Below are 26,582 nucleotides of genomic sequence, written 5' to 3' on the forward strand. Positions count from 1 at the left end.
CTAGAACGAATTGTAGGAAGCATGTCCTACAAGAGGCAACCATTCGACATGAGCCGAATAGGTTACTCTCGTCTAACATCTGGGGAGCAGATCTCTTCCCAGAAGCTATGGTGAAGGAAGTCCCAGTCAGAGGCTACGAGGCTGAACCAGAGCCTTAAGGACCGTTGGGGCCTTACGGCTAAGAGGAGACAAGACCTAACACCTAAAGGTAAGGGACAGAGGAAACCTAGGCGTTTCCATCCTTACCAGAAAAAGCAGCCACGCTTTCCTCAGCAAGTTCCAGCGGTGCCCTTAGTGCAAACAGCCCAACCTTCCACCTCTAAGGCTCAATCACAGCCAATTTATGTGATATCCCCTCAGCCTCAGCCCTCCACCTCTTACGCCATCTCTCCAGCTTACATCAAGCCTTCGAGAGTCAAGCTTCACAGAAGTATGACCGCTCGGGTAAGGGAGGCAGAGGTAAGCGTTCCTTTCGTGGGAGAGGATCGGGAGGCCCCTTTAATAGGGGAAAGCACTTCAGAGGAGGCCGAGGCGGTTACCAGAACCAATGAAGAACTTCAGGTAGGAGGGAGGCTGTTTCACTTTCGCCACCGGTGGAACTTCAGCGAATGGGCTCAGAGCATAGTGTCAAAAGGCCTGGGTTGGAGCTGGTTGACGAACCCACCTCCATCCAGACCTTTCCGTCAACTTCCTTCCAAGGAATTGACAGAGTACGCAGAGGACCTCCTTCAGAAAGGAGCTATAGCGAGAGTCAAGAGATTAAAATTTCAAGGTCGCTTGTTCAGCGTGCCAAAGAAAGGCTCACAAAAAAGAAGGGTAATCTTAGACTTGTCCCGCTTAAACTTAGCCATCCGCTGCGACAAGTTCAAGATGCTCACGATCTCACAGGTGCGGACCTTACTTCACCCCGTGGGGCCGTCACCACCTCTATCGATCTTACAGACGCCTACTATCATATCCCTATTGCAAGACACTTCCGTCCATATCTGGGTTTCAGATAGGAGACCAGGCATTCTCCTTCAAGGTAGTTCCCTTCGGACTCAACGTGGCACCCAGAGTGTTCACGAAACTAGCGGAAGTGGTAGTGCAACAACTCAGGTCACAAGGGATTATGGTAGTAGCGTATCTCGACGATTGGTTGATCTGGGCTTCAACAGTCGAGGAATGCAACAGAGCTACACTGAAAGTGATTCAGTTCCTGGAATATCTAGGCTTCAAGATAAACAGGACCAAGTCAAGACTCACTCCAGAGTCAAACTTTCAGTGGCTGGGCATTCAATGGAATCTATCCATCCTCCCATACTTCTGTCGATTCCATCAACCAAAAGGAAAGAAATAGCGAAGTCAGTCAAGCAATTTCTAAGTCACAAACTGGCGTCAAGGAGAGCTCAGGAGAGGATCCTGGGTTCTCTCCAGTTTGCATCAGTGACGAACGTCTTAATGAAAGCCAAACTGAAAGACCTAACCAGAATCTGGCGCTCACGAGCAAATGTCAGGTCCAGGGACAAAAAAACTATCCTCAGTCCCTCTGATTCTAAAGAATCGACTTCGGCCGTGGGCGAAAGTCAAGAATTTGTCAGTGTCAGTACCCCTTCAGTTCCCTCCACCAGGGATCACCATCCACACAGACGCGTCCTTAAGCGGTTGGGTAAGGTATTCCCAGGTCAAAAGGTTCAAGGAACTTGGTCACCTCAGTTCAGTCAGTTCCATATAAACGTACTGGAGGCAATGGCAGTGTTCTTGACTCTAAAAAGGTTGCGCCCACCAAAGTACTCCCACATAAAGCTAGTTCTGGACAGCGCAGTGGTAGTACATTGTATAAACAGAGGAGGCTCCAAGTCACGTCATCTAAATCATGTCATGGTAGCCATCTTCTCCCTGGCAGACAAGTTCAGTTGGCATCTCTCCTCCACTCACATAGCTGGAGTGAGAAACGTCATAGCAGACGCGTTATCCCGATCAGTGCCCCTAGAGTCGGAATGGTCACTGGACAACAGTTCGTTCCAATGGATCCTTCAAAGAGTCCCAGGGCTACAGGTGGATCTCTTCGCATCTCAAGCGAATCACAAACTACCGTGTTATGTAGCCCCCAACCTGGACCCTCTGGCCTATGCCACGGACGCCCTGGCTCTAGACTGGAACAACTGGAAGAAGATTTATGTCTTTCCCCCAGTGAATCTTCTTATGAAAGTTTTAAACAAACTCAGGACGTTCAAGGGTCAAGTGGCTCTAGTAGCCCCAGACTGGCCGAAGAGCAATTGGTATCCCCTAATTCTGGAACTGGGCCTTCGTCCTCTTCGGATCCCCAATCCCAGGCTCTCCCAGTCAGTACAAACGAAGACTGTGTTCGCTTCCTCAGGGATTCTCAAAACCCTAACTTTATGGATTTCATGAAGTTTGCGGCAAAAAGAGATGCGAATATTGACCCTCAGAATATTCTCTTCTTGGAATCCGATAAAAGGGATTCAACTTTGAGACAGTATGATGCTGCTGTCAAAAAGTTAGCAATCTTCCTGAGAGAATCAGATATTAGGATCATGACAGTTAATTCAGCTATATCCTTTTTCAGATCCTTATTTGAAAAAGGTTTAGCAGCTAGCACGATTACGACAAACAAGTCAGCCTTGAAAAAGATATTTCAATTTGGGTTCAACATAGACTTGACGGATTCCTACTTCTCGTCTATTCCTAACGGCATGTTGCTAGACTTAGACCTTCTGTAAGGCCTACGTCAGTTTCATGGTTCTTAAACGATGTTTTAAAACTGGCTTCAGAAACCGATAATGACACATGCTCGTTTATAATGCTCTTAAGAAAAACCCTGTTTTTATTAAGCTTAGCTTCAGGAGCAAGAATTTCAGAACTGTCGGCTTTATCCAGAGATCCGGATCATATTCAATTCCTTCCCACAGGGGAAGTCCTACTTTCTCCGGAACGTAGCTTTTTAGCAAAGAATGAAGATCCTTTGATGAGGTGGGAACCTTGGAAGGTACTACCCCTTCCACAAGATGTATCTCTTTGCCCAGTTACAACCTTACGAGCCTTTCTGTCCAGGACCTCCTCATCCTCATCGGGTCCCCTCTTTAAGAGGGAAAAAGGTGGAACTTTATCCATTAAAGGCATCAGGCAACAAATCCTGTACTTTATTAAGCAAGCCAATCCTGACTCTTTCCCGAAAGCACATGATGTCAGGGCAGTAGCCACCTCAATTAATTATTTTTCCAACACATGAACTTCGATGAGTTGAAAAAGTATACCGGATGGAAATCGCCGACAGTGTTCAAACGTCATTACCTTAAGTCCTTGGAAGCTCTGAAATTTTCAGCAGTAGCAGCGGGAAACATAGTTTCCCCTGACTCTAGTTAATTTGTAGTAGAAGATTCAGTCCTCCTTTCTACCTGCTTCACCCAACAGTTCGTCTATTCCTGCCGTGTTCATTTACATTCACCTTGTGTCTTAGCTGCTTTTATGATGATGTAGGGGTGCCCTTATTTTTTGCTAGGGCACTCACAGATGATTACGGATATTGATCTCATGGATGTTACCCCCTTATTTTTATGCTAGGGGATACATCTTATTTATAATGGTTACGGGTTTTGTATATTAAGTCATATACATTCCTTATATTGTTATCATTGTTCATTAATTTGTTCATTTGATTATTTTAATTGCTATTATATTTTTGATACATGCCTTTACACAGATACCATTTTGTTACATGTAAGCCAATTTACCTCTGTACATATGTAAATTACCTTATGATAAGAAACATGATTAGAATTAAGGGTAATTTAAGCATATTTCTATTTTGTATCACTGTGTATTTGTATCTTTTTAGCAATTATATTCTTTTTTATATTTACTTTATTTTTATTTGAGACCTATTCTGATTTATTTTATTGCTTTTGTTTACAATCTTGTGCTATTTCTCTGGTACGATTTCGCGCAGCGACACGAGCTGAGCCCAGAAAAGGGATTTTGACGTAAGGAAAAATCTATTTCTGGGCGATTGGCTCGTGTCGCCAGCGAAATCCCACCCTACCCATCCCTTCGCCCAAGATTGTCTGCTAACTTCAAGGATGGCCACCAGAGGCGCAGCAGTCGGCAGCATGGATGGAGTAGTAGTAGTACGAGCTGCTCACTCTGTGGTCGGCTCTCCTCATGGAGGGTTTTTGTTGTGGGAGATTTCTATTGGCATTTGGCTTGTGGTAGTGGTCTCACTCGCCTAGTGTTCATACCGACACCCTCTTGGAGGGTGAGCGAGTCAGTTATACTGACCTTTTTCTTTATTTTATTTATTCTCTGGTATGTGTTAGTACATTTACCCTAGAAATAATAGATTAAAGGATATTTCGCTGGCGACACGAGCCAATCGCCCAGAAATAGATTTTTCCTTACGTCAAAATCCCTTATATCTGCCAGGTAAGTATGAACAAACTTAATTGTATTATAACAATAACATTTTGTTTGTTCATGAAAACTTACCTGTCGATAAGAATATATAGCTGAATCCCACCTTCGGATGGTGGGAAGAGACAGAACAGGATTTTTTAGGAAACTTAAATTAAGTAGACGATGTACTTCTTGGTTCCTTACCTGTTAGCAAAGTAGACTCTGTGATTACTGTCACTTAAGCCTGCTTCTGCTTTTATCAGAGTTGCCAGAACACCCCCAGGTGTAGACCTGTAGTTGCTGGTGAGCTCTGGATGCTCTGTCAACGGGGACATGACCTCAACGTGACAAGACCATCGAGCCAAACATATGGGAGTAACACAGCAACCGACCACCACCTGACCAACTAACCAAAAGACCCCTGACAATTAAACTAAAGAATGGGAGATTTCCACAGAAGATCTCACCATCACCAAAAACACAACAATAAACTAACCTAAACTAAGCTAAGGGATAGGAAGAGAGCTACCTTCAGCCCCCAAAACTGTGTCTGCCGAAATGTATGGCCCCAAAGAACTACAGTTCTCGTAAATCGTTCTCAACATCCCGGAGGTAATGTGAGCAATACGGAATTGCTCCTCCAAAAGGTGCTATCAAGGATATCTTTGATAGACATATTCCTTTGGAAGGCAAGAGAAGTAGCTACGGCTCTAACTTCGTGAGCTTTCACTTTAAAAAAAAGAGGGCTCAAATCAGTCTTCTGGCAAGATGAATGAGCCTCTTTAATGACGTCCCTCAAAAAGAAAGCCACAGCATTCTTTGACAAAGGCAAATCTGGTCTTTTCACCGAGCACCAGAGATTACCTGAGGGACCTCTTATCTCTTTAGTTCTATGAACATAGAACTTGAGAGCCCTGACAGGGCACAGGGCTCTCTCTGGTTCTTGACCCACGAGACCCGACATACCTTTGATCTCAAAGCTCTTGGGCCAAGGATTAGACGGGTTCTCATTTTTTGCCAAGAAAGTCGGGCTCAACGAGCAGACAGCGTTGTCCCCCTTGAAGCCCACTAGGCTACTGAACGCTTGGATTTCACTAACTCTCTTCGCCGTCGCCAGAGAAGTTAGGAAAAGCGCTTTCTTCGTCAAGTCCCGTAGAGAAGCTTCGTGGAGAGGCTCAAAGGGACTTAACATTAGATGTTTCAGAACCACATCGAGATTCCATGAGGGTGGTCTTGCCTGTGGAATCTTGGAGGTTTCGAACGACCTTAAGAGATCGTGTAGATCCTTTTTGTCGGAAAGGTCCAGTCCTCTGTGTCGAAAAACGGCCGACAACATACTCCTATAACCCTTAATTGTAGGAACTGCCAATTTCTGCACATTTCTTAAATAGAGCAAGAAATCTGCTATCTGGTTCACAGAGGTCATGGAAGAGGAAATTCCTTCCTTTTTTCACCATGCTCTGAAGGAGGCCCACTTAGATTGGTAGACAGCTCTTGAAGAGGCTCTTCTAGCATTAGCAATTGCTCTCGCAGCTGCTTTCGAAAAGCCTCTCGCTCTAGCCAACTTTTCGATAGTCTGAACGCAGTCAGAGCCAGAGCGGAGAGGTTTTGGTGATACCTTTTGAAGTGAGGCTGTTTGAGTAGATCTCTCCTCCAGGGCAACGTTCTTGGGAAGTCCACAAGGAAAGTCATGACCTCTGTGAACCACTCTCTTGCTGGCCACATCGGGGCAATCAGAGTCAACCTTGTCCCTTCTGAAGCTGCGAACTTCCTCATGACTTCCCCCATGATCTTGAATGGGGGAAAGGCGTAAAGATCTAGGTCTGTCCAGCTCCAGAGCAACGCGTCCACCGCAATTGCTCCTGGATCCAGGACCGGGGAGCAATACAGAGGAAGCCTCTTCGTCCTCGACGTAGCGAACAGGTCGACTAGAGGACGTCCCCACAGTCTCCATAATTGCTGACAGACTTCCTGGTGCAAGGTCCACTCTGTTGGCAGAATTTGATTTCGACGACTGAGAAGGTCCGCCCTGACATTCTGTACCCCTGCCACGAATCTCGTCAGGATCTTGATCTGCCTTACGTCTGCCCATAGCAGAACTTCCCTTGCAAGGAGAAAAAGGGATCGGGAGTGAGTTCCTCCCTGATTCTTCAGATATGCAAGGGCTGTGGTACTGTCCGAGTTGACTTGAATGACCTTGCCTGACACTTTGCCTTCGAAGAACTGCAGCGACAGGAAGATCGCTGCCAGTTCCTTTACATTGATGTGCCAGGCTACCTGTTCCCCTCTCCAGGAGCCTGACACTTCCTCCCCTCCTAGTGTTGCTCCCCAACCGGAAATGGAAGCGTCTGAAAACAACACTAGGTCGGGGCTCAGAAGATTTAGGGATAAGCCCTCTCCCAACTTCTGAGGGTCGAGCCACCATCTTAAGTGGTCTTTCACTGTGTTTGAGATCCTTAGGATCGCATTCAGGTCCTCCTTGGCTTTCCATTCTTCCGCAAGGAAAAATTGAAGAGGCCTGAGGTGCAGTCTTCCCAAAGAGACAAACTTTTCCAGCGAGGAAATGGTGCCCAGCAGACTCATCCATTCCCTCGCCGAGCAAGCTTCTCTCCCTAGGAAGGCTGAGACTTTCTCTAAACCTAGCTGCTGACATTCCTGGGATGGAAACGCCCGAAAAGCCACTGAATCCATCTGAATCCCCAGATACACGATGGACTGTGTCGGGGTCAGATGTGACTTTTCAAAGTTGACTAAAAGGCCCAGGGACTTTGCTAGGGCTAACGTCGATTGAAGGTCCTCCAGACATTTTCTTCTCGACGACGCTCTGATCAGCCAATCGTCAAGGTAGAGAGATATCCTGATCCCTGAAGAATGGAGCCACCTCGCTACATTCCTCATTATAACTGTAAAAACCATCGGGGCCGAGCTGAGACCGAAACAAAGGGCTCTGAATTGCCAAACCCTGTGTTGCCTAAGACAACAAATCTCAGGTACTTCCTTGAAAGAGGGTGGACGGGGACGTGAAAGTACGCGTCCTGCAGGTCCAGAGACACCATCCAGTCGCCAGGTCTCAAGGCTCCTAGCACTGACTGAGGCGTCTCCATTTTGAACTTGTTTTTCTCCACAAAAAGATTGAGCCTGCTCACATCCAGGACTGGGCGCCAACCCGACGACTGCTTCGGCACCAGGAAAATCGTGTTGTAGAAGCCCGGTGACCCTAGGTCCACGACTTGCTCCACCGCTCTTTTTTCGACCATCTGGTCTAAAAGATCGAAAAGGATACTTTTCTTCTCTCCCTGATAAGTCTGAGAAAGGTCTCTGGGAGTTGATGTTAAAGGAGGAGGATGTAAAAAGGGGATCTTGTACCCTTGCTCTACGATCTTGAGAGTCCAAGGGTCCGCCCCTCTCTGCCTCCATGCCTCCGCAAAGAACTTCAGCCTGGCCCCGACTGGCGTCTGAAGGACAAGATCTTCATTTGGTAGATTTTGGCTTAAATGAAGCTCTTCCTCTCGAAAAACCTCTCCCTCGAGGAGCTGCTCTCGAGGGGGGTGCCCCGCGAAAGGGTTTGACTTTCTTCGGGGGTTTCACGAACGAAGATGTAGAAGGAACTCCTGGGCGCCTTGAAGACTGTGCCAAGAGGTCCTGGGTCGCCTTCTCCTGCAAACTAGTCGCAAGATCTTTCACCATAGCCTGGGGGAAGAGATGGTCCGAAAGAGGCGCAAAGAGCAATTCCGCTTTCTGAGCGGGAGAAACCGACTTAGCGGTAAAATTACATAGAAGAGCTCTTTTCTTCAGGAAAGCTGTTCCAAAATGAGAAACCAGCTCTTCCGAACCATCCCTGACGGCCTCGTCCATACACGACAACACGCTGGACAGCTCCCCCAGACTGAGAGAATCAGGGCTTCTAGACTGAAGGTCCAAAACTCCCAAGCACCAGTCTAAGAAATTGAAGACACCCAAAGTGCGCAGCAGTCCCTTCAAGTGGTGGTCCGTCTCCACAGGAGTCCAGGACACCTTTGCAGATGATAAGAGGGACCTCCTCTGAGCGTCTACTAAACTGGAGAAGTCCCCAAGAGCGGACGAAGGAACCTTTACCCCCCCGTCCTCCTTGGTTTCATACCAAATGCCTCCTTTCCCAGAGAGTCTAGAGGGAGGAAGGGCGAAAGTGGTCTTGCCCTGGTCCTTCCTTCGAGACATAAAATCTTGGAGCTTCTTGAAAGCCCTCTTGGTTGAAAGCGACGTCTTCATCTTGACAAACTCAGGAGTCTTGACTGACTTAGAAGACGAAAGTTGAGAGGGAGGAGACCTAGGGGCTGCCGGCTGAAACTTATCCCCGAAGGACGAACGTAACAGCCGCACAAGAACCTTATAGTCTGAGACAGCCGAAGCTACAGGAGGTTCCTCTTCGACTGAACTCGCTGGACTACTATGTTCCCCTTCTTCTCTAAGAGGAACTGGAGAACGTCCATCCGGAGAGGGCGTACGTCCAGCAGGCTTAGGTCTAAACAAAGACTTCCGCTGATTGGAAGTTACCGCTTCAGGCACGGACTCGCCCTTACGACGATCCTTTGAAGGACGGACATCTTGTGAACGTAGAGCATCCTTTGAAACAACGGGAACTGTCTTATTATTAGACACGTCCCTACGAGAGGAAGCACGAGCTTCCTGACGAGAGGCGCCAAAAGCGTCCTGCTTAGCCAGGCAAGCGTCCTGCTGAGCGTCCTCAAAAGCGTCCTGCCTCGTCCGAAAAGCGTCCTGCTTCGAACGGCGAGCGTCCTGCCGAGCGTCCTCAAAAGCGTCCTGTCGAAAGCGCAAAGCGTCCTGCTGAGCGTAAGATCTACTCGGAGAACGAGAACGGTGACGATCCGGAGGCGGAGAGAGAGACGAACGAGACGAGAGAGAAGGAGACTGCTTCGTCCTCTTGACGGGCAGCCTGACGTCCTTTCTCCGCTTAGGCTCGACTGCTGCTGGGCGAGTCCTTTGAGCCATGAGAGACGAAATCTGGTCCTGAAGGGACAAAAGGATTTTCTTCGTAGGTGACGAAGAAGAAGGGGCAGGACTGACCCTGCGAGAAGGCGAGGGGACGCCTCCTTCCTTCTCGCAGGTACAGCTACCTGCATCTCAGGGGAACACGCCTGTGCGCGCAACCCAGCGTCCTCGTCGATTGAGACTCTACCTCTCTTCTGAGGAGGAAAAGCGTCATACGCGTCCTCTGAAGAAAGCGGTGACATAGGACATGAAGCGTCCTCAAAACGAAAAGTCCTTTTCAGCGGACGAGAGTCTCTCCGAGCGCTCCACCCCTTGCGCGGGGAGGACGCTTCGGAGGACGAAAAGCAATCCTTCAGGACGCGCGCCGTGCGCGCTCCTTGGCAGCCTGGGACTTAGCAACAAGGCCTGCCGAAGGGACGCCAGATCGGTGGGGAGCCCCCGTAACCCTCTTGCGGCTTTCGACATACCCACTCCCTGAGTCCTGGGAGTCCGATAGAGGTCTAGGCCTAGAGGCATTATGGGGCCGATCTGACGCCCCCTCCACAACACTAGGGGCACGATCACAAACTTTCACAGGGCCAGTTTCTAAGGCCAACACTTTAGATTCAAGAGCGCGAATAGACTCGAGAATCAGAGAAAGGGCATTACCTTCTCCAGACACAGCAATAGGGCCCGAAGGCAACAACACAGGATTAGGTTGAACAAAATCTACCGGTGTTAGAGGAGGAGAAATATTACATTCCTTACCTTTGTAGAACTGCTCTTGGAGGAAGACCTCCTGACTCTATCACGCTCCAATTTACGCCGATAGGTCTCATACATCTTCCATTTATCATCTGACAAATCCTTGCATTCATTGCACCGATCATCAACCAAGCAAACATGCCCCCTGCATTCCATACAAACTGTGTGAGGATCAACTGAAGGTTTAAGAAGCTTCACCTTACATTCACTCCTCACACACACTCTGAAACTCCCTGTACTTGATCCCGACATCATGTACACAGAAAAGCCAATCCAAAATCAAAAACCAATCCACTATTACGCGTGCCAATCCAACAATCCAGAGTCGATACCAAAAGTCAATCCAGATAATTTAAAGCGAGATAATCCAAAAATCCTAGACGGAGGTACTGCAAACAGTTGTTTCCAGCACCGGCGACAGAAAAAATATGAATAGAAAATGGGAATGGTTCCTGATATCCGCCTCCCAGCGGCGGGAATGGGTACTACCACCTGGCCACCCACTGCGTGTGCCGCGAGTTTTGAAATTCTGTCAGACGTCAGAAAATACAGCTATATATATATCTGACAGGTAAGTTTCATGAACAAAATTTCGATTTATGGTGAATTTATGAAAAAACTTTTTCCTTACGTCCGCGCAGTAAATCTTCCGAAAAAAATCATACATGCGATTGTGGTAATGTTTGCACCATTTTAAATTAGCCGTTACATAAAGTTTTATATATGAAAATGTGCAAAATTTCATGCACAATACAACTAAAAACAACCCATGGTTGTAGCTTTTATCAATTTTGAAATATTTTCATGTAAAAAATGATAAGTGACAAATTTTCAACCTTTGGTCAACTTTGACTCTACCGAAATGGCCGAAAAACGCAATTGTAAGCTAAAACACTTATATTCTAGTAATATTCAAGCATTTACCTTCATTTTGCAACCAATTGGAAGTCTCTAGCACAATATTTTGATTTATGGTGAATTTATGAAAAAAATAACATTTTCTTTACGTCCGCGCGGTAACTCTTCCGAAAAAATCATACGTGCGATTGTGGTAATGTTTGCACCATTTTAAATTAGCCGTTACATAAAGTTTTATATATGAAAATGTGTGCAATTTCATGTATAATACAACAAAAAATAGTTGAAGGTTGTAGCTTTTCTCATTTTTGAAATATTTGCATATAAATCACGATAAATAGAAAAAACCCACGTTCGGTCAAATTTGACTCTACCGAAATGGTCGAAAAACGCAATTGTAAGATAAAATTCTTACAGTCTAGTAATATTCAGTCATTTATCTTCATCGTGAAACAAATTCGAAGTCTCTAGCACAATATTTAAATTTATGGTGAATTTCTAAAAAAAACTTTCCTTCCCTCCGTGCGCGGATTCCCCGCCACAAATCTCCGAAATGCGTAAGTCCCATTCTCGGAATATTTGCTCCGTTTCATATTAGGCATTTCATAGAGTTTTATATATGAAAATGTGCGTAATTTCATGTAGAATAAAACGAAAAATATTTGAAGGTTGTAGCTTTTTTTATTTCCGAAATAATTGCATATAAAAAAATATATATATAAAAATTTGACATTCGGTCAACTTTAACTCGTCAGATATGGTCAAAAACTGCATTTGTAAGCTAATATTCTTACAGTATAGTAATAATCAATCATTTGTCTTCATTTTGAAAGAAAATGGAAGTCTCTAGGACAATATGTAGATTTATGGTGAATTTTTGAAAAAAATATTTGTTTATGTCCGCGCGTTACGAATTCATGCATTATTTTGTGATAATATTTTCTCTGTGTTGCTTTTATCGTTTTACAATGTGTTATATACCAAAATGATCGCAATTTAGTGTAAATTACAACGAAAAAAAAGTAACTTGTTACCTTTAACCGTTTTGCGCACAGCACGATTTGAATACAATTATATATGAAATTTCGTTTTTGCGCTATCATATATCGCATTATTTATATGTGATAATGATAATTTTTTTCATTTCTGATGGTTGCATACTAAACTTCAGGCAATGACAAAAAAAGGAGCCAAAAATGAACTCTTAATCTTTAAAACTAAGCGCGCTGTGATTTTTTGAAAAAAATATTTTTTCCGCTTCCGCGCTCACTCTGAAACGTCTCCGGCACACGGGAGACATTTTTTTTTTACCGCTTCGGCGTTTAAGGGTTAATGGAGAAGTATCTTTAAAATAGAATGTTAGCCAGCATTGGCGAAATGCATGTTGTAACCTTATCTGGTGAGAGCTACAACAGGATGACACTGCCTCTGGTCATTTCTCATCTCAACCTGTAATGGCAAAGCAGCAAGGCTAAGAGCCACCTCTACATCAGTGGGTGCTTTGCAACCAAGGAGTACTCAGATGGTTGCCAGAGTATCATAACAAAGAAATGCCCTTGCCCTGGGCCAGCGCAAACTAACCAGAGAAAAAAAACGTTACCTACACCTTCCATGAAAACCATCACCCAACCATAAAATAAACAACGACTGATGGGTACTCTGGGTACACCATACCTCCAGTCTTCCCATAACATAATCACCTAAATCAAGTTGAGGAGGTAGTGAAATAGGAGGTATACTCCTATACTTCCTCACCTAATACCAGGCCAGCCACGGAAAACAGTCCTAACCGTTTTGATATAATGTTTCATCATCCTATAAATAGTGTGACGCAAACGCAGAACTACATTTCCAATAAGTATATTGAAGAATCATGGAGAGCGATAAATTGCGTTTAAATACTAAAGAAGTGAAGACCGCCCTAATCTCATGGGCTTACATAAGGTTAAAATTTCCCCTTGAATATCCTTATGTGCCTCACAGATAACTTCTCTCAAGAAAAAGGATAACACATTCTTGGACGTAGGGCACAAGGGGTTCTTCACTGAACACCATAGGTTATGCAGTGAAGTGAACCTTTCATCTTTTTAGTCCTCTCCAGGTAACATTTCAAAACTCTCAATGGACAGAGAACTCTTTCCTGGTCTAAAGGCCCAATGATACTTGTCAGTTTCTTGATAGCAAAAGAACTAGGTCAGAGATTGCACAGGGTTTCATTTTTTGCTAGGAAACCTACCATAAACATGCAGAAAGCATCACCCTACAAAAAACTCGGCACCAGCTGTGAAAAACTGCCCACTTAGCCTGGTATGCTGTGGAGAAGGATTGCCATCTACCACTGGCAATAGCTGTTGGAGCCGCTCTTGAAAACTGTTTCACTCTGATAAGCTTCCTGATAGTCTGAAGCCTGTCAGAGTGAGTGAGTGGACAAACCTTGGTGAAACTGATGGAAGTGTGCAGCTGCTAGAGTAGACTTCGACACTGTGGGAGTGGTTTGGGAACGTCTTGAGTAACCCGAGAACATCCAGAAACCACTCTTCTGTGGCCAAAACAGAGCTACTAGGGTGAGATTGGAATTTGTTGATCACTTCCCTTACCTTACTGAAAGGAGGGAACACATATACTTCCAGGTTGAATCAGTCCTGAATCATTGCATCTATTGCCCAAGCCAGAGGGTCTGGAATCGGAGAGCAGAACAACGAAAGACGTGATTTCTCGACATCCCAAACAGGTCTGTTGACAGCTTTCCCCACCATCCACTCCATCAGTAGAACCTGCTTGCAGCGCCTTAATTCATCCACCAGGACACTCAATCTGCCCTGAATGAAGCAATGATGATCTGTGTACAGTTGGTCTGAGCCCAAAGCAGAAGATCCTTGGCCACTTCACAAAGGTAGTAAAATGAATGCACACCTCCTTGGAGAGAGTAAAGTTTCTCACTGGCTCTGACCCACTCATCTCTCACGAACTCCCATGCAGAAGTAAACAAAGTGGCTTACAGGATTACCTGCCTATTTCAACACCTCAACATTCTTAAAAGCGAGAATTTCTGTCCTAATATATCAGTTTCATGATATAACCTAATCCGGGACCAACCACCCCCAGGGGAACTTACTGACTCTCCAACTAGGGTCATTTCCACCGCAAGTGCCAGCCAACCGCCCACGGCGAGAGACTGCCCACTCCCCCTGGCTAACCCCCCATCCACCCAAATGATCAACGCATTCATCGTCCATCTTCGTGAGTAGCCATGGATACATTAAACATAATCTCTTGGAATATTTTTGGCCTCAAGCAGAACAGTCCTCTCCTAAACATGTTCTGCAAAAATTTCAATGGCATCATTACATTGCAAGAAACGCTCCTCTGGCCAAATGACCTTGCCATCTGCGATTCAATTCATGAAGACTTCAGAACCTTCTTGACTTCATCGATGCAAGTTACAGATCAAATCATAGCCGGTCGCCCGAAAGGGGGGCCTTTCTTTCCTGTGGCACAAATCGTTAGACAATATGGTAAAGGTGATGACCTACAGGAGTGACAGATTGCTGGGGCTTCAAGTGACATTAGGGAACTCTAAAATCCTAACAATTAATGTTTACATACCATGGGAAAATAATAATTTTGATCATTACTGCGTGATCCTAGGGGAATTACACGGTATTATTCAAGATTCTCCTGCTGATCATATTTGTATAATAGGGGACCTTAATTCTCACCCCACAAAACAATTTTATAATAAACTTACTCGCTTCTGTCAAAATCATGCTCTCCAAATTAGCGATGTAATACTCCTCCCTCCCTCCTATTCATATGTACATCATAGAGCAGACGCAATTACAACCTCCTGGCTGGACCACTGCATCACATCTCCACAACTTCATGATTCTATTATGACCTGCAATATTCGCTACAATCTTGCAACGGGCTACGATCACATCCCATTACAGGTGTCATTCAGTACCCCATCCCTCCCTACCGTGAACCCACTAACTGACCACCCACCAGTGGTAAACTGGGAGTTTAAAAACCAACAGAAAACCAGATACTTCAGGGCGACCACGGAAACCAAGTTGTGGTCAATGGTTCAACCGGCAGACGCCTTACTTTGTACAAACACAAACTGTAGAAATGACCACCACAAGAGGGATCTGAATGAATTCTATTCGAACATAGTCTCCGCTATGCTTGCTTCAGGCACGACTGCCTATAGATTTCGTCAAGGTAATTCTCGTAATATACCTGGTTGGAATGACTTGGTTAAAGATCTGTATACATACTCACGAGAAATGTTTTTACTGTGGAGGCAAAATGGTAGCCAGAGGGAAGGACACACTGCATTACTAATGAGGCTCTTAAGCACTGCAGGTTAAATGAAAAACAACTAAGAGCCAATGCAATGTCTAGAAACTTAGAATCTGGTGATTACCCTCGTCTTTGGAAAGATATTCAGTCCTTAAATCCCAAAACTAAAAAGCTATCACAGAGAGTAGGGGAAGCAGTCGGAGATGAAGCTATCGCAAGTATGTGGGGCGGTCACTTCAACAATATCCTGAATTGCATAAATGATCAAGCTTCCCGAAGGGATGTAGATAACCTCCTCACTGACAACATTCAATTTCATTTTGCAGACCGTATTACACCAGGCAACATCAGCGATGCCATAAACAGCCTACCTAATAATAAATCACCCGGCTGTGATGGTCTTCCCGCAGAGGCCTTCAAATTCTGCCATCTGATAATTTACATTTTGCTAGCTGCCCTATTCAATGCGTGCATAATTCACCAGTTTCTTCCAGACTCCCTACTCTTAGTTCACTTGATACCATTAATCAAAAACAAGCTAAAGGATGCAGCTGACCCAGGCAACTACTGGGCGATTGCAATCACAACGATCGCATCGAAGATACTTGAGTCGGTTCTTCTAGTGAGACTTCTCCCCTTTCTACACACCACTGACAACCAGTTCGGGTTTAAAGCAAACCACTCAACCGACACCTGCATCTACAGACTGAAAGAATTGCTGCACTACTACCTATCTTCAGCCTCTCCTGTTTTCCTTTGTTTTGTAGATGTGAGAAAAGCATTTGACAGAGTAAACTACCTGAAGCTCTTCCTGAAGCTGCATAAAAGGGGCACACCCCTATATCTAATTGGCATTTTACATTGCTGGTTCTCCACACAGCAATTCTGTGTCAAATGGGCTAACGTATTATCGTACACCTTCGGCTCCCTAAACGGGCTTCGGCAAGGGGGCATTCTCTCTCCATAACTGTTTAATATGTACACAGATGCCTTGAATGTCAAACTGCACTCACTCCCAATTGGATGCACTGTCAATGGAACAACTTTAAACAACCTCTGTTACGCCGACAATATGGTTCTGATTTCCCCATCAGTGCAAGGTCTCCAGCGACTCATCGACGCTTGCCGCCAATATGCAGAGGAATTTGATATAATCTACAACGAAACCAAGACCCAGTGCATGTCGCTGCTTCCAAGATCGCTTAAGCATATTGCAGAACCACAAACTTTCCTCGGAAAGCATCGGCTGGAATTTGTGCGCGAATTTCCGTATTTGGGTCACAATATCACCGACGGCCTAAAAGATATGGCAGACATTGAACAGAGGCGTCGTAAACTATGTGCAACTGGCAACATGATTGGAAGGTTTGCCTTCTGTCACCGAGACGTGAAACTGCTGCTCTTCCACTCGTACTACTACAGTATCTATGGGTGTTCCCTCTGGATGAATTATACCCAAGAGACCATGAGACATATCACTGTTGCGCACAATGACATTCTGAGACGCTTCACAAACACTCCACGCTACCACTTCGCCACACAGATGTTCAAAGAAAACCACCTGGACAATTTAAAAATCATTGTAAGGCGAACAATGTCCAGTCTGGTAACCCGAGTGAGAAACAGCAACAACTTGCTCATACAAAGCATCCTAAGGAGTGAAGCAAGAAGAAGATCTAAATTGTGGAAAAGATGGGAAAATGAGGCCTTTGTCCCCTAAAGGACTTAATCTCTGTATTGGCAAGATGTCATCTGCAGATTTTGTCATTATCATATTTATTGCTGATATTTTATTTTTTCATTATTAGTGATTACTATCAAGTTAAAGTTTTTTTACATTCAATTTTTGTATTTAGCCCTCTGCACCTGACTACTGTAACCAACTAAGGTCTCTAGTTGAAATTTAAGTTATATAATCTGTGCACTAACTGTTATAACTCTCAATGCATTTTTTTCTCTCACCAATATTATTACTGTTATTACCAGTATTATGATTACTATCTTTTATGATACCTCAGCTATTTTGTGGATAAGTGCCGATTACTCATTTTTTTTTATCATTTTGTCTCATATATCTAGATTGTATATGTTACTGTCTGTATTTTGTATATTCCATGTACATATATGGCCTTGAGCTGAAATAAAGGATATTATTATTATTATTATTATTATTATTATTATTATTATTATTATTATTATTATTTTTTTTTTTTTTTTTTTTTTTTTTGTTTTTTTTTTTTTTTTTTTTTTTTTTTTTTTGCTCTATCACAGTCCTCCAATTCGACTGGGTGGTATTTATAGTGTGGGGTTCCGGGTTGCATCCTGCCTCCTTAGGAGTCCATCACTCTTCTTACTATGTGTGCTGTTTCTAGGATCACACTCTCTGCATGAGTCCTGGAGCTACTTCAGCCTCTAGTTTTTCTAGATTCCTTTTCAAGGATCTTGGGATCGTGCCTAGTGCTCCTATGATTATGGGTACGATTTCCACTGGCATATCCCATATCCTTCTTATTTCTATTTTCAGATCTTGATACTTATCCAATTTTTTCCCTCTCTTTCTCTTCAACTCTGGTGTCCCATGGTATTGCGACATCAATGAGTGATACTTTCTTCTTGACTTTGTCAATCAACGTCACGTCTGGTCTGTTTGCATGTATCACCCTATCCGTTCTGATACCATAGTCCCAGAGGATCTTTGCCTGATCGTTTTCTATCACTCCTTCAGGTTGGTGCTTGTACCACTTATTACTGCAAGGTAGCTGATGTTTCTTGCACAGGCTCCAGTGGAGGGCTTTTGCTACTGAATCATGCCTCTTTTTGTACTGGTTCTGTGCAAGTGCCGGGCATTCACTTGCTATGTGGTTTATGGTTTCACTTTTCGTATTGCACTTCCTACATATGGGAGAGATGTTATTTCCGTCTATCGTACTTTGAACATATCTGGTTCTTAGGGCCTGATCTTGCGCCGCTGTTATCATTCCTTCAGTTTCCTTCTTTAGCTCTCCCCTCTGTAGCCATTGCCAATTGTCATCGCTGGCTAGTTCTTTAGTCTGTCTCATGTATTGTCCGTGCATTGGTTTGTTGTGCCAGTCCTCTGTTCTTTCTGTCTTTCTCCTGTCTCTGTATATTTCTGGGTCTTCGTCTGCTTTTATTAGTCCTTCTTCCCATGCACTCTTTAGCCACTCGTCTTCACTGGTTTTCAGATATTGCCCCAGTGCTCTGTTTTCAATGTTGACACAGTCCTCTATACTTAGTAGTCCTCTCCCTCCTTCCTTTCGTGTTATGTATAGTCTGTCCGTATTTGCTCTTGGGTGTAGTGCTTTGTGTATTGTCATTTGTCCTGGTTTTCTGATCTATGCTGCGGAGTTCTGCCTTCGTCCATTCCACTATTCCTGCGCTGTATCTGATTACTGGCACTGCCCATGTGTTTATGGCTTTTATCGTATTTCCGGCGTTGAGTTTTGACTTAAGTATCGCCTTGAGTCTCTGCATATATTCTTTCCTGATCGTGTCCTTCATCTCTTGGTGTTTTATATCTCCTCCTTCCATTATTCCCAGGTATTTGTATCCTGTCTCATCTATGTGTTTGATGTTGCTCACATATGGTAGCTTTATCCCTTCAGTTCTCGTTACTTTGCCTTTTTGTATGTTGACTAAGGCGCATTTTTCTATTCCAAACTCCATTCTGATGTCCCCAGATACAATCCTTACAGTCTGGATTAGGGTATCTATTTCCTTGATGCTCTTACCATACAGCTTGATGTCGTCCATGAACATCAGATGGTTGATTTTGTTGCCTCTTTTCTTGAGTTGGTACCCGGCATCCATCTTCTGTAGTACTTTTGTCATGGGAATCATGGCTACTACGAAGAGTAGTGGGGACAGTGAGTCGCCCTGGAAGATCCCTCTCCTGATATTAACCTCTGCTAGTCTTATTCCAGAGCTTGTAAGTATTGTATTCCAGTTGCGCATTGTATTTTTGAGGAAGCTGATGGTATTTTCCTCTGCCCCATATATTTTCAGGCATTCTATTAGCCATGTGTGTGGTATCATGTCGAAGGCTTTCTTATAGTCTATCCATGCCATGCTTAGGTTGGTTTTCCTTCTCCTACTGTTCTTCATTACCATTTTGTCTATCAGGAGCTGGTCTTTTGTGCCCCTACACTTCCTTCTGCAGCCTTTCTGTTGGTGGGGGATGGTGTTTGTCTCCTCTAGGTAGTTGTATAGCCTTTCACTGATGATACCTGTTAGTAACTTCCACATTATTGGTAGGCAGGTGATAGGCCTGTAGTTACTGGCTATATTTCCCTTACTCTTGTCTTTTTGTACTAAGGATGTTCTTCCTGTGGTCATCCATTTGGGTGCTTGGTGATTTGAGATACAATGCTGGAGTTGTTCTGCTATTCGTGGGTGTAGGGCCTTGAAGTTTTTGAGCCAGTATCCATGGACTTCATCGGGACCTGGGGTTTTCCAGTTTGGCATTTTCTTTAGTTGGTGTCTGACTGTGTCTGTCGTGATCTCTGTGAATCTTTGTTTTATTCTCCCTGTTTCTTCTTCCTTGACTTCCTGGAGCCATGTTGCATGTTTGTTGTGTGATACCGGATTGCTCCATATGTTTTCCCAGAGTCTCTTACTTGGTTCGGCTTCAGGAATTTCTGGGTGGTTGTCTTCCCCTCTTAGTTGGCTGTATAGTCTTTTCTGGTTGGTTCCGAATAGTTTGTTCTGTTGGTATCCCTTATTCCTGTTCATGTACCGTTGGATCTTGTGTGCTTTGGCCTTAAGCCTCTGTTTTACATCTTCTATTGTGTTGTTTAGTCCCCTCTCTTGTACTTTGTATTTCTTTCTGTTGAGTTCCTCCTTTGTTTTCTTGCTTCTTAGCCTTTTTTCTGCCATCTCTTTCAGTTTACTCAAGTCAGATCTCATCACCATGATTTGCTTTTCCAGGCGCCTTTTCCAAGGAGGTTGCTGTTTTGGTTTCTGTTGGGTTGGTTGTGACGGTGGTGTTGGTGTTCGAATCCCCATCAGTTCTGCTACTAATCTTGCTCCTGCATATGTCAAGTTATTTGTTTCTGTGATACTGGTGGTGTGTATTAGGCCCATTATTTCATTGACCTCACTTGTTTTCTCCCTTAATTTCTTGGTGTTTGTAGGCTTTTCCATGTGGTGGGGAATCTTTGTTCTCTCTGTATCTGGCTCCATCCATTGTCTAATCTTTTCTACCCATTCCGTCCTCTCTGTTACTTCGTCGGTGTTTCTTCGTGTGTCGTTATTTGATACTTCATCCTCCCTGTCGTCTTCTGTGGCATCGTCTCTCAGTTCGTCTTCGTGTAATTCGTTGTCGTGTGACATTTCCCTTTCCAGTTCTTCTCTTTCTGTTGGGGAGAGCCAGTTCTTTTTCTTTATGTTCCTTACTTGATCTGCCAGCCTCTGCTCTGTTTGGGGGGTGTTATTCCTCTCATTCCAGATGTTGATCAATCTTCTTCTATATCCTCTCTCCGTCGGGTTGCTTCTGATGTAGCATCTCCATATTTCCTTATTTTCTTCTCTTGTCCATTTCTTCCTTTTTGCCTCTGTAGCTCCAATCTCAGGCTGTTGATTACTTTCGTTGTGGTGATCAGTTGCTGGATGACGACCTCCAAGTACCTGACCGTCTTCCCCTTCAATTGGGTTGAATACCTGGTTGCCGGACGAAGCTCCTCTGTTGCCAGAGGTTCCATTTACGTCGTTGTCGTTTATTCCTTCATTTCTTTCCATCATTGCTGAGTTTTGCTATTTAACCCATAGCTGGACCCTACCCCATCAGGGATAGGTACTCATTTACAGCTGAGTAGACTGAGGAAATTATGGTAAAGATCCTCTCCCAAGGAATCAACGCCGAGGAGAGCGGTCACCCATCCAACGACTGACCAGCCCCAATGTTGCTTAACTTGACTTAAGTCTATTGAAGACCTAACCAACTCCTCCACGGCGCCACACATTATTATTATTATTATTATTATTATTATTATTATTATTATTATTATTATTATTATTATTATTATTATTATTATTATTTATATAGGCCTGGGCTGTTATGTTGTCAGAGTGTACAACGATGGTTTTGTAGTACATTACTAATGCAAAGTGTTGAAGGGCCAGATGTACCACTTTTAATTCCTTGATATTGATGTGGAGCCTCCTCTTCTCTTGCGACCATGTCCCTGCAACTTTCAATTCTTAAAGATGTGGCCCCCATCCCAGATTTGATAAGTCTGAAAACAAGGTGAGGTCTGGGCTCAGCAGGAGAAGCCACCACCAAAGGTCCTCCATGATTTTGGCAGTGATTGAGAAAATGAAAGAGTCCAGGAGAGTTTTTCTGCACCCAATGGCCCTTAGGAAGAACTGAAGGGGTCTTGAGTGAAGTCTTCCATTATTATTAATAGGGGTTAGTTTTTCCAGACCTCTGAGTCTCAAGTAGACTCTTCTCAGGCTGGTTTATGTGAAGTCTTCCAAAAGGAATGAAGTCTTCCAAAAGGAATGAACTTCTCGAGGGATGAGATTGTTCCTAAGAGACTTATCCACTAGTTGGTGGAGCAGGACAGGAGAACAAGGAATTTCCGAAGCATCTGAAGGCAGACTCAGGACTAAATGAGTTTTCAGGAAATAGAGTAAACTGGCCCAGATCCTGGGCTAGCTGAAGGGTTTTCTGAAGGTCTTCCATGCAATGAGACCTTGAGGGGGAACATAGGAGCCAGTCATCATAGAGGTTAATATTTATGCCTATCAGATGGAGCCATTTTGCTTAGGGAGCGAAGACCTGGGCAAAATTTTGTGGGACTGTGGAGAGGCCAGAGCACAGAGTCTGAAATTGGTAGACCCTGTCCTGGAATACAAACCTTAGATACCTCCTCACATTTGGATGTACTGGAATGTGGAAGTACTAGCATCTTCCATATCTACCATCACCATCCAATCTCCTTGATGGATGGAGGATAGGATTGTCTGGCTTTTTTCCATCATGAATTTTGATGTCTGCACAAAGTGATTCAGGGCGCTGACGTCCAGGAGAGGTCTCCAGTGCTCCGATGACTTGGGGATGATGAAAAGGTGATTGTAAAATCCCTCCAAGGTGATGTCCTTGACCTCTTCTATGGCCTCCTTCTGGATCATCACGTCCACCTCCTTTGCTAGGGACGAAAACCTCTATGAGCCTATGGAGTACATAGGCTGTCAACTGAATGGGTGTTGACATAAAGGAAGGTATTTACACAAATGTTATAGCATAGCCCTCTCTAAGAACTTCTAAAATCCATGGGTCTGCTTTCCCTTCCAATTTCCTCCAGAAATGGGGAAGCCTGGCACCCACTAGGGCACAGAGGACCAACTCCTCACTTGCTAGAGGAAGGGCTGGTGGAAGTCTTTTTGTAAGGTCATGCTGAATGAAGGTTACTACGTTGTTGTAATTGACCCCTGGTTCTCCCGTCTCGAAAGGGTTGTTGCTGTAAAGGAGAGACATTCCTGGGAATGTTGTTGGAGCATGCCCTGACTCCCTAAGGTGTCTGGCAAACTGTGTGAGCAAGTCCTGAGTAGACTTTTTCTGTAATTACGAGGCTATATGCTCCACTGTAGTGCTAGGAAATAGACTACTGAGATCTAACAGAGCAAAACAAAAGAGAAGATCTTTGTGAGGGAGTCACCCCTTTTGTCGTAAAAGCACACCACAGGTTTTTTTTGTTTTTTTTAAGGATACCAAAGAGAAAAGAGAGCAGCCAATTCTCTTGCAACATCTCTGATTGCCTTGTCTCCACAAGACAGAACTCCAACCAATCCAATCCACCGCAAAATTATCTTGGAGGGAGGTGCATTCCTCTATCTTTTTTGTCAGGGCTCAAACTGCCCAGTCTAAAAAGCTAAAGATCTTAAAAGGTTTAAAAATGTCCTTCCCTAAATTATCTATCTTCGAAGAAGAGAACGTGATCTTGGCTGAAGCAAACGCTGCCCTTCTCAAAGGCCAGGTGCAAACAGGCACAGAAGCAGCTGGGGGAGGAGACACAGGAGTACCTACCAACCCTGATGAATCTTCAGAAATAGGAGAGTAGTATTCAGATAAAGGCCTACTGACCACTAAGTTCAGTTTAGTATACCAATATCACGCACAGACACTGGCAACTCAGAACGCACCATAAGCTCTGGTGCCACTTAGCTACTTTGACTTCCACTGGGTGCTCGGACAACAAACGATACTTTAAGCTTACTGAGCGCTGAGCTACCACTGTGTGCTCCCATTAGGCACTTGACTCCTACTTGGTGCATGACTCCCACAGGGAGCTCAAAATGCATTGTACAATCATAATTGGAATGCTTGGCACCCACAGGACACTCCGAAAACAATTCGTGTTCATCACTCACAGAACACTGATTCAACACTGTGTGCTAGACTCCTCCTGGGCGCATGGCAGACACCATATGCTTGACAGACACTGGGTGCTCATAAGACTTCTTACGAGAATGCTTGGGAATGAAATAATCGGGTGACACTACACTTCTAGGTTGCCAAAAACTAAAGGATGGCTCCAGAACTAAGTCAGGGTCTCTGGAGACACTACACTTCTAGGTTGCCAAAAACTAAAGGATGGCTCCAGACTAAGCTCCTGGTCTCTGGAGCACTTACACAGCAGCAGGAGTGCATGCTCCCGGGCTGTGGGCCTTTTCAGCAGCCTGGAAGACTTGCGAAAGCTCCAACTACGCTTACCGACCGAGTTGGAAGCTGAACCACTAGATGTACATTCACCTGGACGCCTTGCAGGTGGCTGTCCTTCGAGTCCTGAGACCGAATAACAGGTTCAATTAAGGGGGAAACTATCAGCGGGCAAACCCCACCAACCTCCCCTTGGACTTATGGTTTGCTTCCTCACAGGTTTAGGGGAATTTGACAGTGACTTTTGTGTAAGAGTGCTGATGGGATGGGCAGCCACTTTCTCCACTGACACAACACTTGCACCCATATTAGCACTCACTTCAGATGTAAAATGCTTAACTGAAACCCCAGGTTAAGTTACAGTATCTACTAGAAAATTAAACTTCTTATCTACTCTTGCTGGCAATGGCACTGGGCTCAGAAGAAGGGAAGATAGGTACAGGAGTGGTTGGAAGACTAAGGGGACAAAGTATGAGAGAAAAAGCATTCAAAGGTGTCGGAGGAGCAGAAATTACAGGACATTGCCTAAGCCCAGCTCTAATGGCTGTTTTTCTCTCTCTAGCCCTTTACAATTTATTTAAATGACAAGTCACAATCTTCCATTTACTATGGTCAAACTTAATACTGCAAACTATGCAAACTCAAGTCTGACATGATACAGTCACAATCGGGAAAGTCAAGCTAAGCTAAGCTAAATATGATTAGCACTACTAAATCAAATAGTAGTGTACTTCACCAAGAGCTGGAAAATGCTGCAACCAACCGGTGAAAACCAAAACAAAAGCTACCCAGTAATTGTGTTCAGTTACTGAGTGCCAAGAACAAACTGAGCTCTTCAGCCGGGTTGTACCTATTCTTCCCGCAAGTGGGCGGATCTAGTTACACCAAAACAAAAGAGCGCTACTGCAAATTTTAATTTTAAGCTGCCGCAATTAGTAGAAACTAATAAGAATGTAATTACTTGGTAAGCTGCTTATATAAAACAGATTGGTTTATTGTAATAAATATCTACAGAATTAAGTCTCCATATAAAACTACAGGCATGAGAACATTTTATCAAAAATTAAATTACAATGTGGTGAAAACTGCTACATTCAAAGAATAATTTGCTTCCTTAAGCGCCTCATACAAAGAACAATACCAAAGACAAGCAAGAATTACACATGCCACGTGTCTACATAAGGAAAATCATCCACCAAAATGCAGTGCAATATTGTATACCACGGTGCATAATACACAAGTGAATGGCATTTATTAAAAGCTTACAATAGGTGTAATGAACCAAAGAACATATACTGTAATCAACTACAATTATCATACTGTAATTAAAAGTGTACGAAATAAGTGAATTTTAAATTTACCTTTAGTTGTATTTAGTGGTGGGTACATGGCTGCTAAGGACTGATGTTGTGTAAATACTCCTCGTCCCAAGTAATCGGCAACTACTGAAAATGTATCTGTTGCCCTCTCCATATGTTCATGAAACTGGTCATGTTGGCTACGATGAGTTTCCTAAAATCAAAGGCAGAAAAGTGAAATATGTATACAGGTAAGAATGTCTAAAGTTGTTATCATCAATATATGAAAGGAATATGTAATCTACCATAAAACATAATAAAACTGCTCAGCATATAATGATTGCAGGGATAAAAATGATAGTGTGTTTCAAAACAACCATAATTTAAGGTACACTGGAAACTGATCAAATACTGTATATTACATGAACCAATTCTACTTCCTACTTAGAATGCAAGACAACTTCCTTGTCTGATAGATGTAAATGGAATAATATTTGCAAAACAATCTGACCTTTCTTCCAGTAATACACCTAAAAAGAAAAATATGTATGTAGTGACCAGTAGCTGACCAACAGACAGAGCTCTCAAAGATTGGTTAGAAAATATGTAAGAAGAGAAGTTAAAAGCACAATTAGTATTAAAAAAGTGCTGTAACAGGTATGGAAATGGCAAGACATGGGTTAGGAGGGCACAAAAAAACATAAGGAAAAGGAAAAACTCACTTAAAAACATTAAAGACAATAACAACAGGACAGTATACTCATTTGAAGACCATAACCATGAATGCTCTCAACCCAACATAAAATTCTGCCATTTACATACAGTTACCTGAGCTTTAATGACATCCAGCATCTTCTTTCTTTCAGGAAGGCATATGGGACAATCTGCATCACTGTCACTATAACTTTCAAAACAGCTGCAAAGAAAACGAGAAATGTAAAGGTTCAATACCACATAGATTTAAATAGAAAATAAAATTGACAGAATTACATCATATTTCCTATACAATGATATTCTAACTAGTCTATTATCTACATGTTAATGAAATATAAATACATAATAGATTACATACAATATTTGGTGATAAAAATATAGTACTCTGAAAAAAGGCTCAAGTTAGAGAGTTTAAATCTTAATGAAGACTTAACTTGCGACCTTTGCCATGGACATTTAATCTTTTTTCAATGCAAACCATTTACTTTAACATAGCCTATTGGTGTGCCCAGACAGATTATTCCATAGTAAAAGATACAGATCAGGTGACTCAGGTAAATTTGAATATGCATATACTTATGGTTTTTTTGTAGCTAACTGAATCA

At 43.6% G+C, this 26,582-nt stretch overlaps 1 protein-coding gene across 4 annotated transcripts in view; it reads right to left on the reverse strand.

Moving 5' to 3' along the window:
- Positions 1-26,582, reverse strand: part of LOC135225172 (vacuolar protein sorting-associated protein 11 homolog) — a 230,146-nt gene that overhangs the window by 95,213 nt on the left and 108,351 nt on the right. For 3 of the 4 annotated variants that reach the window (XR_010316924.1, XM_064264426.1, XM_064264424.1), the window contains exons 18-19: positions 26,086-26,179; positions 25,327-25,477 (exon numbers count right to left, since the gene is read on the reverse strand). Coding sequence is in view for 3 of the 4 variants with exons in the window: in XM_064264426.1 (XP_064120496.1) it covers positions 25,327-25,477; positions 26,086-26,179 (245 nt within the window). In the remaining variant the exon portion in view is untranslated. The remainder of the gene's footprint in view (positions 1-25,326; positions 25,478-26,085; positions 26,180-26,582) is intronic. The other variant, XM_064264425.1, reaches the window with a different exon arrangement.

Source organism: Macrobrachium nipponense, chromosome 13 (assembly GCF_015104395.2).
Source record: "Macrobrachium nipponense isolate FS-2020 chromosome 13, ASM1510439v2, whole genome shotgun sequence".
Classification (NCBI taxonomy): domain Eukaryota; kingdom Metazoa; phylum Arthropoda; class Malacostraca; order Decapoda; family Palaemonidae; genus Macrobrachium; species Macrobrachium nipponense.